This window comes from Octopus bimaculoides, chromosome 21 (assembly GCF_001194135.2).
Source record: "Octopus bimaculoides isolate UCB-OBI-ISO-001 chromosome 21, ASM119413v2, whole genome shotgun sequence".
Taxonomy (NCBI): Eukaryota; Metazoa; Mollusca; class Cephalopoda; order Octopoda; family Octopodidae; genus Octopus; species Octopus bimaculoides.
The window spans coordinates 27,939,906-27,956,560 of NC_069001.1; the positions used below are offsets into that span (position 1 = coordinate 27,939,906).

At 36.1% G+C, this 16,655-nt stretch overlaps 1 protein-coding gene across 1 annotated transcript in view; it reads left to right on the plus strand.

The window, feature by feature from the left end:
• LOC106882069 (glutamate receptor ionotropic, kainate 2) overlaps positions 1-16,655 on the plus strand; it is a 29,339-nt gene that overhangs the window by 6,524 nt on the left and 6,160 nt on the right. Inside the window, exons 2-4 of the mRNA XM_014932632.2 lie at positions 8,212-8,772; positions 10,497-10,722; positions 12,878-13,149. Of these exons, the coding sequence (XP_014788118.1) occupies positions 8,212-8,772; positions 10,497-10,722; positions 12,878-13,149 (1,059 nt within the window). The remainder of the gene's footprint in view (positions 1-8,211; positions 8,773-10,496; positions 10,723-12,877; positions 13,150-16,655) is intronic.

The following is a 16,655-nucleotide window of genomic DNA, read 5'->3' on the forward strand; positions in this document are numbered from 1 at the left end:
CGTTTCCAATGAATTCTGAATTTTCATTCAATTAGTCCAGTTAATAAAATGAATAATAATAATAATAATAATAATAATAATAATAATAATAATAATGAGAAAAATAAGATAATTGGGAAGTACAAATAGAAATTGGAAGAAAACAAAAGCAGTAACAACTCCTACCACTACTACTATTATTAATACCACAACAACGGTTGCTGCTGCTGCTGCTACGACGGCAAGGATGGGGAGAATGTAAAAAATGTGTTGGGGTGTACATGATTATGTCTTTTCTTTAAATAGCCAAAATGACAGGAACAATACCAATTCTACCCAGACGCGAGCTGGTGGGCCTCGAAGACAAAATGAAATGAGGAAATAAAAGAAGGAATAATAAAAGTGGAACAAACAAAAAGGCAGGAAAAGAAAGAGAAAGAAAGAGGAAGTAAAAATAAATAGAAATAAAAAAAAAGATAAAACTCCAAAAAGGAAAGTTATATAACAAAATATCGCCAAGAAAATAAATATGCAAATTAACCGTGTAAATCAACGTTTTCAGCATTTCAAATAAATTTAGTTTCTACACAAAAATAAAGACAGCGATTTTTTTTTTATATTTACAATATCTTACAAATTTGCCTACAATTTTAAATCTATGCTAATACTTTCTATTTCACATACCTTATTATTATTATTATTATTATTATTACTATTAAGGCGGTGAGCTGACAAAATCGTTAGCACGCTGGACGGAATGCTTAGCGTCACTCCAATTCGGAATGCAAATTCTACTGAGGCCGACCTTGCCTTTTATCCTTTCGAATCGATAAATTAAGTACAGTGAAATACTAGGATCGATATAATGGACTAGTGTCCACCCCCAACAAATCTGGGGCCTTGTGCCTCCAGTAGAAAGGATTATTATTATTACTATTATTATTATTTGAAATTGCAGTGGGGCTGAATCTGTCTCATCTTTTCGCGATCGATAAAATAAGTAGCAGTTGAACAGAATTTCAGGCTTTGTGCATATACGACAAACAATAATGATCATTTTCATTAGGGAAGCGACGAGCTGGCAGAATCGTGAGCACGCCGGGAAAATAGCTTAGCGGCATTTCGTCTATCTTCACGTTCTGAGTTCAAACACCGCCGAGGTTAAATTTGACTTTCATCTTTTCGGGGTCGATAAATTAAGTACCAGGTGAACATTGGTGTCGATGTAATCGACTTACCTGCGAAATTGCTGGCCTTGGAGCAAGATTTGAAACCATTATTATTATTATTATTATTATTATGATTATTATTATTACTATTAATATTATTATTATTGCTCCTGTTCTAGTATTTAAGCTGTTCTAGCTTACCACTGTTTCGTGGTAGCATGATAGTATAAAATTCAAAATCTCGAGTGCATATCGCAGAAGCGAATAAGTTTTTCTTATTTCCATTTTAAAACCTATACAGAATCAATAAATAACTGCAAATAATCGACAGGGGGCTGAGTGTTCTGATCGAATTTTGCTGAGACTATTTCTCTAATCATTATTCTAGGGTATACAATCATAAAAATTGTTCAAACGCAAAAAGTATGTAAAATACATACACAAAATCTGAAGATATGAATACAGGAATAAAGATAAAAAGAAAGGAAAACAAAGTAAAAACTTCATAAATTACTATGAAATAGAAACTAATTAAAGATTACCGGATGGAGGTAGAGAAGAAGATAGAAATAAATTGTCAGCAATGGAAGTTAAAAGAGATATTAAGTACATGTGTACGCAAAGAAGATTTCGCTTCATACTTAAAATATATAAAAGCATAAAGAATACTACAATCTACTAAGTTTCACTAACTGAGAACTTTTATTATTTGATTATTTGCAGTTAAATATATTGATGCTTTCGGTGTCTCTCTCTCTCCATATATATATATACATATATATATATATAAAGAGAGAAAAGCACAAACAGAAACAGATAGACAGGCAGACAGAAACAGATTGATAGATAGATAGATAGATAGATAGATAGATAGATAGATAGATGCGTGTGTATTTGTGTCATTGTGTTGTATTCGTATACATAATTCTTTGAGCTAATATATATATATATATATATATATATATATATATATATATATATATATATGAAAATCTATGCGACTGTAAACATACAGACACATTAAGACACACACACATTTTCATGCGTGTACACTCATGGAGATTCTTTTGCATTTGGATGCATATATGTTGTCTCTACTTGAAAAAATGCGTATGTCCGTTAGATGCATTTTACCAATAAAAAAAATTACTAACCCTGAATCAGGTTGATTGTGTGTGCCTATTATCCCGGCATATAGACTGTTATATGAAGTGTGTTCTGACTGTTTTTTCTTCCTAAAACTAATGCATTGTGGACAAAATTCTCTGGATGGACGTTGACGTCATGCTTAAAAAAGTTCGCGCCATAGTCCGCGTCAGGTTCCGGTTGCTACGTTTAGAGTACAGACGTTTAGTGCACACTCGACGGACTTTCGTTTTCACCAAACGCATCGACGAGAGAAATTACATCAAGTTTTGTAAAAATCTTGCTCACACCATCTAGAAGATTAAGCAAGCCTTTGGCGATGATGGCATGGGAAAAACTCAGATCAAGAAGAGGTACAACTGCTTCTAACATGGCCGCAACTCAGCGGAGAGCGAAGCACGCTCAGGCAGGCCACCCACAAGCCGAAACAAGGAGCCAATCGAGAAGATTCAGCAACTAGTCATGACAGAGTGTCGCGTAAAGTCCAGGAAATTGCTCACAAACTGGGAATAAGCACAGACTCAGTACATTCCATTATAACGGAAGATTTGTGCAGGCAGAGAGTGTAAGAAAAATCCGTTCCCATGATGCTAGCAGAGCAGCTCTTCATGCAAATCGCTCAGTGCATGCTGGACTGTACAAACTACGACCCAGATTTCAATGAAGTTCATCACCACTGGTAATGAGACATGAGTTTGTCTCTGATCAATGCATCCGGTCATCTTGCACGAAAACGAAAATCCTACGAGCGCGCACTCGGCGTCTACATTCTAGGCACAACAGCCGGGGAGTGACAAATATTTTTGAGGAATGCCCAGGAATAGTGGCACCACATTCCACCCAAAGGAATTTGGTCCCTTGAGATTAGTATTGACGGAAAAAAATACTGTCGGATACGTAATAGAACAAGTGTATGATCATCGTCAAAACCGACGAAGAACCATTTGTTTTGATGCATATACATATTTACGCGTTTGTACGTAAACATAAGGTGTAAGGGAACAAAATGGTGTATTTATGACCTCTTTATGCGCACCACTGACTTACACTAAAATCTGGATACCCAATCAGCATGCCGTTTTATGAGAAAAATGTTACGGTCGCCGTAATGGGGTAACTGCTAGCGTAATTACGATGGTCAAGACAGATGGAGCGCAGAGGTAAATCGTTGTCATAAAACTACATGAGAATAACGCGTGTGGATGGATGCAGCTCGTCTTTATGAGATATACAGGCATTATAGATTGGTTGATATGGAGAGAAGAGAGTAAGAATGAAATAGTTTTCATGCAACATGTATACACATATACACATGCACACAAAAATATGAGCATAAACATGTGTGTATACATGTGTGTCTGAGAGAGAGAGAGTGAATGGCCTCTGCCGTGAAGCTTACTAGAAAAACACATTCGAAAATCATATACAGTGTTATTATTATTATTACTCGCCATCACCGAGGAAAAGTGCTTATAATATATATTTTGAGAAATAACGGCCATAGCCATCAGAAACACACACAACCCTATTAAGAAATAATAACAATAATAATAATGATAATGGTTTCAAATTTTGCCACAAGGGCAGCCATTTTGAGTGGAGGGGATAAGTTGATTACATCGATCCCAGCGTTTCAATGGTACTTAATTTATCGACTTCGAAAGGATAAAAGGCAAAGCCGACTTCGGCGGAATTTCACCTCAGAACGTAGCGACAGACGAAATACCGCTAAGCATTTCAATCGGCGTGCTAACGATTCTGCCAACTCACTGTCTTAATAATAATAATAATAATAATAATAATAATAATAATGATAACAATAATATCAATTCATATCATAGTAGGTGCCTTAGGTATAATAAAAAAATATTCAGACAAGTACATAAAAAAACACACCAGGATTTACAACTATATATAACATACAGAAAATTGCACTACTGAGCACTGCACACATCCTACGCAAAACACTTTCAATACAGTAACCATAAGAGCATCACAGCAAACCACAGCACATACCCAAGGCACACAGAGCTGCGCTCGGTAGTGAAGTGAAAGCACGTTATAAAAATAAAACTACTGAATAATAATAATAATAATAATAATAATAATAATAATAATAATAATAATGAAATGAAACCAAGCGTTGAAATGGCGTGGCATTAGCAAACCATGGACAGACATATGTTTTTCCTGTACTTTGACTCGTTAATTTCCGTCTTTCGTCTTTCTCAAGCACAGATTCCCCCATTCTCTCTCATACCTTCTATCTCTCTCTCTCTCTCTCTCTCTTCTTGTTTGTCCCTGTGTCTCTTTCTCTCCCTACCCCACTTCAATAGTGAAGTATAGAAAGTTAAAATGAGTGATACACACAGAGAAACAGAGACATAAGAAGAAAAAAAAAAAAGAAAGAGTGATGGCTTCGGTTTGTTTACACATTTATCACTATCGCCTCTGGCAGATCTTCAAACGGTCAATGGATTTCTTTTCTTGTAGATCATAGACTCATGCTAAAGAATTATTTCATTATGTAGCTATGTACATATGTCTGAGGAAGGCTTCTGCGTGTGTGTGTGTTTGTGTGTTCAATTGTTTGTACAAGAGCATGCGCTGCATGAACAGACAACATAGAATCGAGGAAATATATGTAGGGCATGTTCTGTTTGGTATGCGTTAGTGCATCCTATCAATATGCATCAAATAAATATTATAATGTTATTAGCAGAGAAACATGCTACGCTCCTTCACCATTTATTTCTTATAACTTAAAACATGTTTTATTGATCTCCATAATTGCCAAAATATTGAAAAAAAAAAAAAAAAAAGACGGGGGCTGAAATTTCGTGGGAGGATCCTAATCGATTACTCCAGTGTTCAACTGGTACTTATTTCTTCAACCCCTGAAATCTTGGAAAGCAAAGTCGACCTCTACGACATTTGAACATAGCAGGTAAACAAGGACGATGTGCTGCGAGGAATTTAACCAGCGGGTAAACGATTCTTCCATCTTACCGCATTAATAATAATTTACATAATAATAATAATGATGATAATAATAATAACAACAACAATAATAAGGAATATATTCACAGACACGACAGAGTTGGGACCTATATAAACTGGATGTTATGCCAGCCCCATGGAATATCAAATGAAAAAAGATAGTTTGAGCACACGCCAGAAAAGGTCACAGAAAATGGGAAGGCAACCATACTCTGGGATATACCAATACACACAGAGAAATTAAAGCCACACACACAAATATACATATAATACACACTATTATATGTATGTGTGTGTGTGTGAGTATGTGTGGTGTGTGTTTATGTCTGTATTGTTGTTGGCACTCCGTCGCTTACGACGACGAGGGTTCCGGATGATCCGATCAACGGAACAGCCTGCTCGTGAAATTAACGTGCAAGTGGCTGAACACTCCACAGACACGTGTACCCTTAACGTAGTTCTCGGGGATATTCAGCGTGACACAGTGTGACAAGGCTGACCCTTTGAATTACAGGCACAACAGAAACAGGAAGAAAGAGTGAGAGAAAGTTGTGGTGAAAGAGTTCAACAGGGTTCACCACCATCCCCTGCCGGAGCCTCGTGGAGCTTTAGGTGTTTTCGCTTAATAAACACTCACAACGCTCGGTCTGGTAATCGAAACTGTGATCCTATGACCACGAGAACGCTGCCCTAACCACTGGGCCTTTGCGCCTCCACTATGTCTGTATAACCAATGGGTTTCTCATTTCAGCCGATGAAATTAGATAAATAACATTAGTACAATGCATATTCCATTAGAACATATATGAGTCTTCCATCATTCAGGTACATTATACGATTACAAGTGATACGCTTCTCTATTCATAAAGTACAGTAGAATGTTAAGCACAAGGTGAAAGACCGTCAACGAAACGTTTTACGATATACGCAAAATATTATTTTCATTAATATGCGCAGGGATGGCTATGACAGGCGCAGGAGTGTCTGCGTGGCACCTTGGTCAAGTGTCTTTTACTGTAGTCTTTGGAATGGATTTGGTAGGCGGAAACTGAAAGAAGCCCATCGTGTGTGTGTGTGTGTGTGTGTGTGTGTGTGTGTGTGTGTGTGTGTGTGTGTGTGTGTGTGTGTGTGTGTGTGTGTGTATGTATGTGTGTGTGTGTGTCTGTGTGTGTATGTCTGTGTTTGACCCCACCATCATTTGATAACCGATGTTGGTGTGGTTACGTTCCCGTAACTTAAGGTTTCAGCAAAAGAGACCGATAGAATAAGTACAAGGCTTACAAAAAGTCCTGGGGTCAATTTGCTTGACTAACGGCGGTGCTCCAGCATGGCCGCAGTCAAATGACTGAAACAAATAAAAGAATATTTGTTGAATTACTTAAAACCAAAAAAAAAAAAGAGAAAAATATTTTCATGGGAGACAACTCTACAAAATTATTTCCAGTTATGTCCCTGTAGAGCTCATCTATGATTTCTTTAGATGCATAATATATGCAGTGAGACATTTAATTTACGCTTTCTCATTTGAGTTTTTTAAATTATATAAAATTATATATGCAATTAATTTAAATTAACTATATTCTTTTCTTCCATATCTGCAGCTATTGCTAACTTATATAAAACTACATATTCGATGCTTATTCTGTATGTGTGCGTGTGTACTTGTATGTGTGTCTGTGTGCTGGCGCGAGCGCGCGAATAGGAACGATTCTCGTTTTAAATGCCATATCCTTTGTATTTCAATTCCTGGTCCTCATATTTACTTACTTTGTCAAATTCCTTGACAGGTATATTTTTACCAGAGGGATCACTTACATCTATTAGTGTACAATTATTTTCTTCTCCGTCTTTAATAACTATGTCTGGTCGGTTACCCTCGATCGGTCTGTCAGTTTTGACTGGAAAACCCCAGAGGATAGAGACATTTTTACCTTCAACGACTGGCTCAGGGTGATGTTCATACCAGGGTGTTGTTCTTACATATCTTTCAGTGTAAATACTGTCCTAGCGATATATGTATTCGTTTCGTGTCAGCACAAGACATGCCCAGAGGTGATGGTCTATTGTTTCTTCAAATGTGTTAGAATCTGCAGAACCGTTTTAAAGAACGTTAGCCTGGTAGTTTCTTTTTTTCCTTCGTTTGTGAGCAAGCTTTGATCTTGTGCCGCCAATATGAAACCTTCAGTCTCTGTATTCAATCCTGAACTTCTCAGCCACTGACGAGTTGTTACTTGATCTACAACAGCATTTTGATTTCAAACTATATACTGTCCATGCAGAGGTTTCTGGCTCCACCGCACCTCATTTTGTTTCTGCTTCTTCATTTTTGAAGTCCATTTTGCTTGTTTGTGGCAGTGGTTTCAGGCTCTTCAAATATTTAACAATTAATGCCAAGATCCCCTGCGAATTCGCAAGCTTCCTTGACTATAGAATGTGATCATTCCTCTTAGTAGTTTTCTTGTGTTCTTGTCCAGGCGTTACAGTTCTATAAGATTCCAGTTAATGATGTTAAAACTACATTGGACTACTCGAAATTCCAGGGTGTTAATGGCTTCGATGCGATTTATTATGACTATTATTATTATTAATTATTATGACTATTTTATTATGTATTATCATTGTTATTTTTATTATTATCATTTATTATCATTTTTTATTATCATTTATTATCACTTTTTATCATCATTTTTTATTATTATTATTTGTCATCATTATTATTTTTATTTATTATTATTATTATTTTTATTATTAATTGTTATTATTTTATTATTAATTATAACTATTAATTATTATTATTATTATTATTATTATTAATTATAACTATTAATTATTATCATTTTTATTAATTATTATTATTATTGTTATTATCATTAACGATCATATATATAACTTTTCTTTTTTTCATTTTCTATTTCAGAAAGCCGATTTAGCAGTGGCAGGTCTTAGCATCAGTTACATAAGGGAGCAAGTTATCGATTTTACCAAACCTTTTCTCAACCTCGGAATTAGTATCCTATTTAAAGTTCCAAAACGTGAAAAACCAGGGTTATTTTCTTTTCTGAATCCACTAGCCATAGAGATATGGTTGTACGTAATCGCTGCCTACCTTGTCGTCAGCTTTACAATATTCATTTTAGCCAGATTTAGCCCCTACGAATGGTACAATCCACATCCTTGTAACCAAGATGCAGATACTGTTATGAATTCATTTACATTATCAAACAGTTTCTGGTTTACTGTGGGAACATTGATGCAACAGGGTTCAGATATCAACCCAAGAGCTGTGTCCACCCGTATTGTAGGCGGAATTTGGTGGTTTTTCACACTGATTATCATTTCGTCATACACAGCCAACCTTGCGGCGTTTCTTACAGTGGAACGTATGGTATCCCCTATCGAAAGTGCCGAGGATTTGGCCAAGCAGACTGAGATATCCTATGGGACACTCGTTGGCGGATCAACTATGACTTTCTTTCAGGTAAGAAATACATTTTCTTTATCCCATGTTTGTATTTGTCTTTCTCTTCAGAAATGTTCCGTTCTTTTACCTTTACTTGTTCGAGAGTTGTAAGAAATGCCTTGTTGAATCTGTTGACGCTCTTCTTCTTATTATTATGATAATTATGATTATTATTATTATTATTTTGGAGGGTCATTCTGCCAATAATAGTAGCAACACGCGCACAAGTTCAGTTCCACTTCACTATTGCTAGTCAATTCGTTAAGTGTCTAAACAATTTACTAATCTCGATCGTTTATTTATTTAATGTTTTGGTTTAAACAATCACTCGGTTCTTTGTTGGTCTTTAAAAAGATCCCGAACACTACGAAGGAACTTCAACTAGCAAAGAATCGATAAATTGCATAAACGAACCCATTCAACAAGCGAACGATTACTTAGTTGGGTGGTGACCAACTGACTAACAATACGAAGTGTAACTGAACCTGTGCTTGTATCATTATTATCGGCGTAATGACTTAGCACAGACACAGCAAAATGCTTTACAAAGTCTATCGAAAGAACTACCGTTATAATAATTCAAAAATTCAAGCGTTATTCAAGTGCTGAATATTGTTATTTCGCTTCTCAAACAGAACCATTTTTCAGGAGATTGAAGGAAGAAGGAACATGCTTATTTCATACATCAATTCACACACGCCGGGGCGATAGAACAGTTTTCCTTTCATATTTTGTACTCTACATTTATCCCTGTGTTCCCACACGTTCATATATGCATACACACGTACATTGTTTGTTAGTTATTATCAATTCCGGCAGAATTTGCACGGGGAGTCAAGGATGAGGAGTTTCGTATTGCAAATAAAGCGGCTTACGAATGATAATTCTCTAGATTGTTCCAGAATAAAATTTAAAAACAATTACATTTTATAATTTGCAATTTACTCTACTACAATCCAGAGAATTATCATCAGAACAATATATGTATAACATGGACTCCCCTGATGATATCTTTATAGTGATCAAATGTTTGTGTTCACGTAAGATCACTCCCTCCATCAAATCGACATTACCTGTACAGGTTCACGACGTGCCGCATGTCAAATGACGAAATGACGAAATCACGCAGAGCGACGTGAAATGAAGTTTTTTGCTCAAGAACGCAACTCAACGCCCGGTCTGGAAATTGAAAGCACAATCTCGCAATCGTGAATGCACCACCTTACCACTAAGCCATGCACTTTCACACACCCACACAAAGCAACAGGTTGTATTGGGTCACATGTTAACAATAACGTAAGAACGACTTGATGTATATAATACGAAGGTCAGGAGGTATGAAATGGTATGGTCAGGAGGTATGAGATGAATATATTTATTTAGCCAGTTGATACCCATAGAATGGCGGCCGTTTCGCGAAACGGCCATCATGCTATGGATATCAACTAGTGAAATAAATGTATTCTCATACATCCCGACTTTTTTTATATTCCATTTACTACTCATGAAATAATCTTCACTGATTGTATTTACTGGATAAGGCTCTACATTACACACCTAGCTATAGGTTAACTACGTGGTTTGTAGCCTGGTCCTCTAAAACAGGTTTTTTTTTTCTTTCTGTTTACTAATGGTTTATATCAATTCATATATTGTGCAGTCTGTGTGTTTGTGTGATTGTGTGAGTGTTAATTGAAGTCAATTCATATTTCCATTTTAACACAAACGTTTTGTACATTCAGGAATCCAAGATAGAGACTTATCAAAGAATGTGGGCCTTCATGGAGAGTAGAGAACCAACAGTTTTTACAAAAACATACGATGAAGGTATTCAGTACGTCTTAGAAGGAAATTACGCATATTTAATGGAGTCAACAATGATTGACTATATAACGCAACGTAACTGTGAATTAATGCAAGTCGGTGGACTTTTGGACACGAAAGGATATGGAATCGGTACACCAATGAGTGAGTAACAACAATTTTTTTTACTCTTTAATTTGTTTCAGTAATTTGACTGTGGCCATGCTGGAGCAAATCGACTCCCGAGCTTATTCTTTGTAAGCCTAATATTTATTCTATCGGTCTGATATGCCGAACCGCTAAGTTACGCGGACGTAAACACACCAGTATCGGTTGTCAAACAATGTTGGTGGGGACAAACAGACACAAACACACACACACACACACACACACACACACACACACACACACATATATATATATATATATATATATATATACGACGGGCTTCTTCCAGTTTCCGTGTACCAAATCCACTCAGGCTTTGGTCGGGCAGAGGCTATAGTAGACACTTACCCATGGTGCTATGCAGTGGGACTGAACCCGGAACCATGTGATTGGTAAGCAAGCTACTTACCACACAGCCAATCCTGCGCCTATACATGTACCTTTTATCTATCACATTTATCTATAAATTGTTTCAGTCATTAGACTCTGGTCATGCTGGAGCACAACCTTGAAGAATTTTTAGTCGAACGAAGAAACGTCAGTACTTTTTTTTAAAGCCTGGTACTTATTCGATCGATCACTTTTGCCGAAAGACTGTGTTATGGGTTAGTAAACAGACTAACTCCGGTTATCGAGCGGTGATGGTGAGGACAAACATAGACACAAAGACACGCACTATTAGATATATACATATACATATGCGATGGGCTTCTTTCATTTTCCGTCTACCACATCCACTCACAGGCCTTTGGTTGGCCTGAAGCTATAGTAGACGACACCTGACCAAGGTGCCACGCAAAGGGACTGAACTAGGAACCATATGGTTGGTATGCACGCTTCATACCACACAATTACAGATGTACATTTCCTGTTGCATTTGTTTTTAATTTTGTTGATGTTTTTATGGCTGCGTTCTTGGTGGTGGACCTAGCGTGGTTGTTAATGGTGTGGTTTGACAAGTCAGCACAGAAAAGTATGAGAGATGTTAAAGTGAGGAATACCTTACGATATCTTCTCCGTTTTGCTGTGCACTCAATTCTCTATCTATCTCTCCTTTGCCAACCAGTTTTCTTTTTGTTTTTTTTTAGTATCTATTCAATGTTTCATTAAAGCATCAGTCAGTTACTGGATCGATCGTCTGCCACCTCTCTCTCTCTCTCTCTCTCTCTCTCCGTCCCTACTCCCTCACTCTTTCCTTCCCCTCTCTCTATGTATCATGTGTGTGTTTGTGAGTGTATATACAGAAAAGGAGAGAGTGAGAGAGAGATGGTCAGATAGAGAAAAAGACACAGACAAACAGATAGACAGGTGGGGGGGGGCAGACAGTCAGACATGCGTTTTCTATAATGTGCACATGTGCGAGTGTTGCATCCATTTATGCAAGAATATGTGCATGGAATTATTCAATTAAAAATATTATTACTGAGACTCGTAATAGAAAGAAACTAATAGTAATTGTGATGGAGGGGAGTACAATCATGTTTGCCGTGGCCTTGGTGCATTAAAAATGTTAGAAAATAAAAGTTAGCTCGTTTTTCATTTATCAGATCTTGTCGCTGTAATATTGTCTCCCTTGCATTTATTTGAATCAGGAATTATTTCCCTTGGATTGAAATTTCTCCAAATATTTTCCTCCATATTGGCAGAATTGTTAGCACGTCGGACGAAATGCTTAGCGGTATTTCGTTTGCCGTTACGTTCTGAGTTCAATTTCCACCGAGGTAGACTTTGCCTTTCATCCTTTCATCCTTTCAGGGTTGATTAAATAACTACCAGTTACGTCCAGGGGTCGATGTAATCGACTTAATCTCTTTGTCTGTCCTTGTTTGTCCCCTCTATGTTTAGCCCTTCGTGGGCAATAACGAAATAAATATATTCAGCTTGCAAAACGAACGGTGAACATTTGGCTTTGTTCACCGCAAAGAAGTGTTTACTTGTATAACATTTTCAAATTTGATACAATACTAGAGTTTGTACCAAAAAGGACAAATAAATGAGATGATGGTTTTCAAAATTTCACGGATATTTTTCTACTTATTGTAACATTTATATGTTCAATTGTTTTGACTGTTTTTTTGTTTTTCCTTTGAACATTGATTTGAAAATAATTAAAACTTGATTATTTATCTTCTGTTTATTTCTCAACGATTAGATTCGCCGTATCGAGACAAACTATCGCTAGCAATTTTAGAATTGCAAGAAGGAGGCAAAATCCACGAACTTTATAACAAGTGGTGGAAAGCAACGGGTACATGTAACCGCGATGAAAACAAAAAGGAATCAAAAGCGAATGCTTTAGGTGTGGAAAATGTGGGCGGCATATTTGTAGTTCTCCTTGCTGGTTTGGCGCTTGCAGTTGTTGTGGCACTGATAGAGTTCACCTGGAGTTCAAAACGAAATGCTTCAGAAGACAGAGTCAGTAAGGTAAGTAGTTGAAGCTTCTTTCATTCCATAATTAAGACATTATATTGGCAAAATCGGTAGAGCATGGGGCAAAGGATTTTGCGGTATTTAAATGTGGAATATTACGTTCTGAGTTTAAACATCACCAAAGGTGGCTTCAGTTTACATACGACTGGATTAACCAGCTATACATTACGCTATAATCTACAGTATTAAGTCTGTCTTGGAAATCAATATTAATTCACTAATTACGGCATTTGATTGGTAGAATTCGGATTTAAATATGACGATATGCGTCATAAATTCTATTCCAAGACCCCCTTAAATATTCTTCTTCTGGGGGTTACTAAAACGAAAAACTAGTCATTTTCTGGGCCTGATTTTATCAGTTATATTTCTCTAAATGCAAGGCGTATTTTAGAAATAATAATTGATTCATTAATTAGGATGTCGGATTGGCAAAATCATTACATCAGTGGATGAAATTTCCAGTGGTATTTAGTTACAGTTATAAATGTTCTAAGTCTGCGTCATTTCGTGATCAAAAAATAATATAGAATATAAAATATCTGGTGATTGAATAAAAGCGAAATTGCATATTATCGACCTTGGTGGGTTTTGAACTCAGAACATAAACAACTATAACTAAATACTACATAATGTTAAGCATCCACTGTTACCGCACTCGTCCCATTGGCATCACTATTACATGAATGTAGTTGAGCAGAAATAATATGCCGGTGGACAGTTGTATGTGTTAAACTATTTTTATATTTAGTACAGTCTGATGCAAATAAAATATTCAAATTTCTGGGAAATGAAAGAAGTCACCCAATTGCTTCCTATGCATATTGGTCTGCATTATAGTCCCCAAATGAGGGCGGATGTTTTAGTGGTTAGCGTGTCATATTTGCGATCGAGAGATCGTGGCTTCGTTCCCTGGACCGGGTACTGCGTTGTGTTTTTTGAACAAAACACATCCTGTCACGATGCTCTGTAATCACTTCAACGCCTGACGTGTGATACACTCTGCTCCTGTTCAGGCAAAGTCGAATTGATACAAGGACTGACACGCAAGCAGCAATTTGGCAAATGATATAATTGATATAAACTAATCCCAGTCAACCACTGAACCGGTGTTATGGACTGATACCTCACTAAAATTTGTGATATTAGCAATAATTTTTTTGTTTGTTGTTTTTTTAATTTCTTTTGAGTAGGTAATAATATAAGTCACAAATTCACATGTAACACCTTACATCAGTTAATCTTAATATTGCTTTTAAATTTTGACACAAAGTAAGCAATTTCGGGTGAGGAGATAAGTCGATTACATCGATCCCCAGTGTTCAACTGGTACTTATTTTATCCACCCCGAAAGGGAGAAAGGTGAAGTCGACCTCGGCGGAATTTGAACTCAGAACGTAAAGACGGGCGAAATATTACTCAGCATTTTTCCTGGCACGGTAATGATTCTGCTAGCTTGCCACTTTACTTAAGCTTAATATTATACGTATAGTAAATGGGGTGAGCTAGCAGAATCATTAGAATTCAGGGGAAAATGCTTAGTGGTATTTCGTACGTTTTTACGTTCCGAGTACAAATTCCAGTGAGGTCCACTTTGCCTTTCATCCTTTCGGAGTCGATAAAATAAGAACAAGTTAAGCACTGAGGTGGGTATCATCGATTTACCCCTCCCTTCGAAATTGCTGGCTTGTGCCTGAATCAGAAACAATATTAGACGTATAGTGTTCAAATCCTATAAAGGCTGTCTATAAGTTTCCTCACTACTGTTTTAATACATGAGCCCACTCAAAATGCATTAGTAGATTTGGATGAGCAGTGTTTACAAACCCGTTTGACTGCTCCTGTACCTCAACTGTAGATTTAATTCGACTTCCGGTTCGTCAACACCAGGCATATTGTTGCCTTTAGTAGAGACCACCCTATTCTAACTAACTAGAACAAATTTTCAGAGGAATAATAGTTTAATACATGTTGACCTTTATCTACATACACCAGTCAATCTCCGAAATCCTATAGAATACTTATTTATCTTCTTTAAAGCATTTTAAACCAAATATCAAAAGTAGTTATTACAAATATTTTGAAAACTCAAAAGGTAAAAAAAAACTGCATTAAAAACGATAAAAATGATTTACAAAAATTATAGCAAAAATACATGATAGTAATTTACTAAAATTATAATAAAAAATGGTTTTAATTATGATTTATTCTATTTCGCTATTTTCCTTACCCTAAAAGTATGTAACTGTATGATAATAACTCGAAAGAAATCGATGTTGAGTTAGAAATGTGACTTGTAATACGCTAATAGAAAGATGCATGACAATCTGAATCTTAAAGGAACTACTTCCTACTAGCGGTCCAGTGGATCGAGTTATATAAATTGTGGGTTTTCTTGATGTTGAGACCCATGTATGTCAACCCTGAATGAGCGTAGGTATTTCTAATCGAGTGAGTGACTACATGGACAAACACTCATTGACAAAAGTCCGTTGATGTTATATATTCGTAATTTGTGGCATGTTTATTCAAATTGTCATTATAGTATTTTTGTGAATTTTGTTTAAGTCAGATGACGATTGTCAGCGCCCGTCTACGTTTTATGATTTTGTTTCCGCAGGTAATAGAAGTGGAGAAAAAAAAAAGAGATATGTGAATATAGGAAATTTATGCTGCAAATCGTTAGAAAGGAGACATAGTTTGATTACTGATATCAAACGGCCGAAAGAATTAGGTCTGTCAATCAAAATGTAGGGTAGACGTCATTCGACGAGCTTCCGTACACTTTCTGCTAAATCATAACAACTTAAATATATTGTGTCTTCCTAGCTGGTACAAGTCACACGTTCAATGTAGTGCACACGGATATCGAACTAAGAATCGCATTATTAACAAGCGAGTTTCTTAAAGAGATGCTTGTAATGCTTTACTAAGGCGTATCCTTCCTCCATTAGAGACAGACGTCTGTTTTACACGAAGCAACGTTGTTATATCAGTTACTGAGAGAGTAGGAAGGGAAAAGAAAAAGAAAGGGTATCGGAGTGAAATTTTCTCAGTGTATATTCCCTGCCTTTATATTCGGATTTCTAATTATTTATTAGAAAATTCTGAAATTCATCTCTTCTGGGACCAATGTCAGAAAGTAATGATCATATAGATGCCAAACTTATTCAATATTATAATGATATTATAATGATATATGCTTTTATCAATGTAGAAAAGCATTTTTGTTTAGGCTTCTGCTTAATAGGATTCATTAATACAGAAAACTAGAAAACTAACGATTAAAGATAATTAGGAGATAAAATAGAGAATTAAAACGGTTCTATAAATAAATATCCTTGACATTCAAAACAACTAATTGGCGTAATCATTATGAGACAATGATATTAATTCCAATAATCATGCTACTGCCACAGTATGCGTTTATATATATATATATATATATATATATATATATATACTGGCCTTGTGCCTATGTACATATATTTATATATATA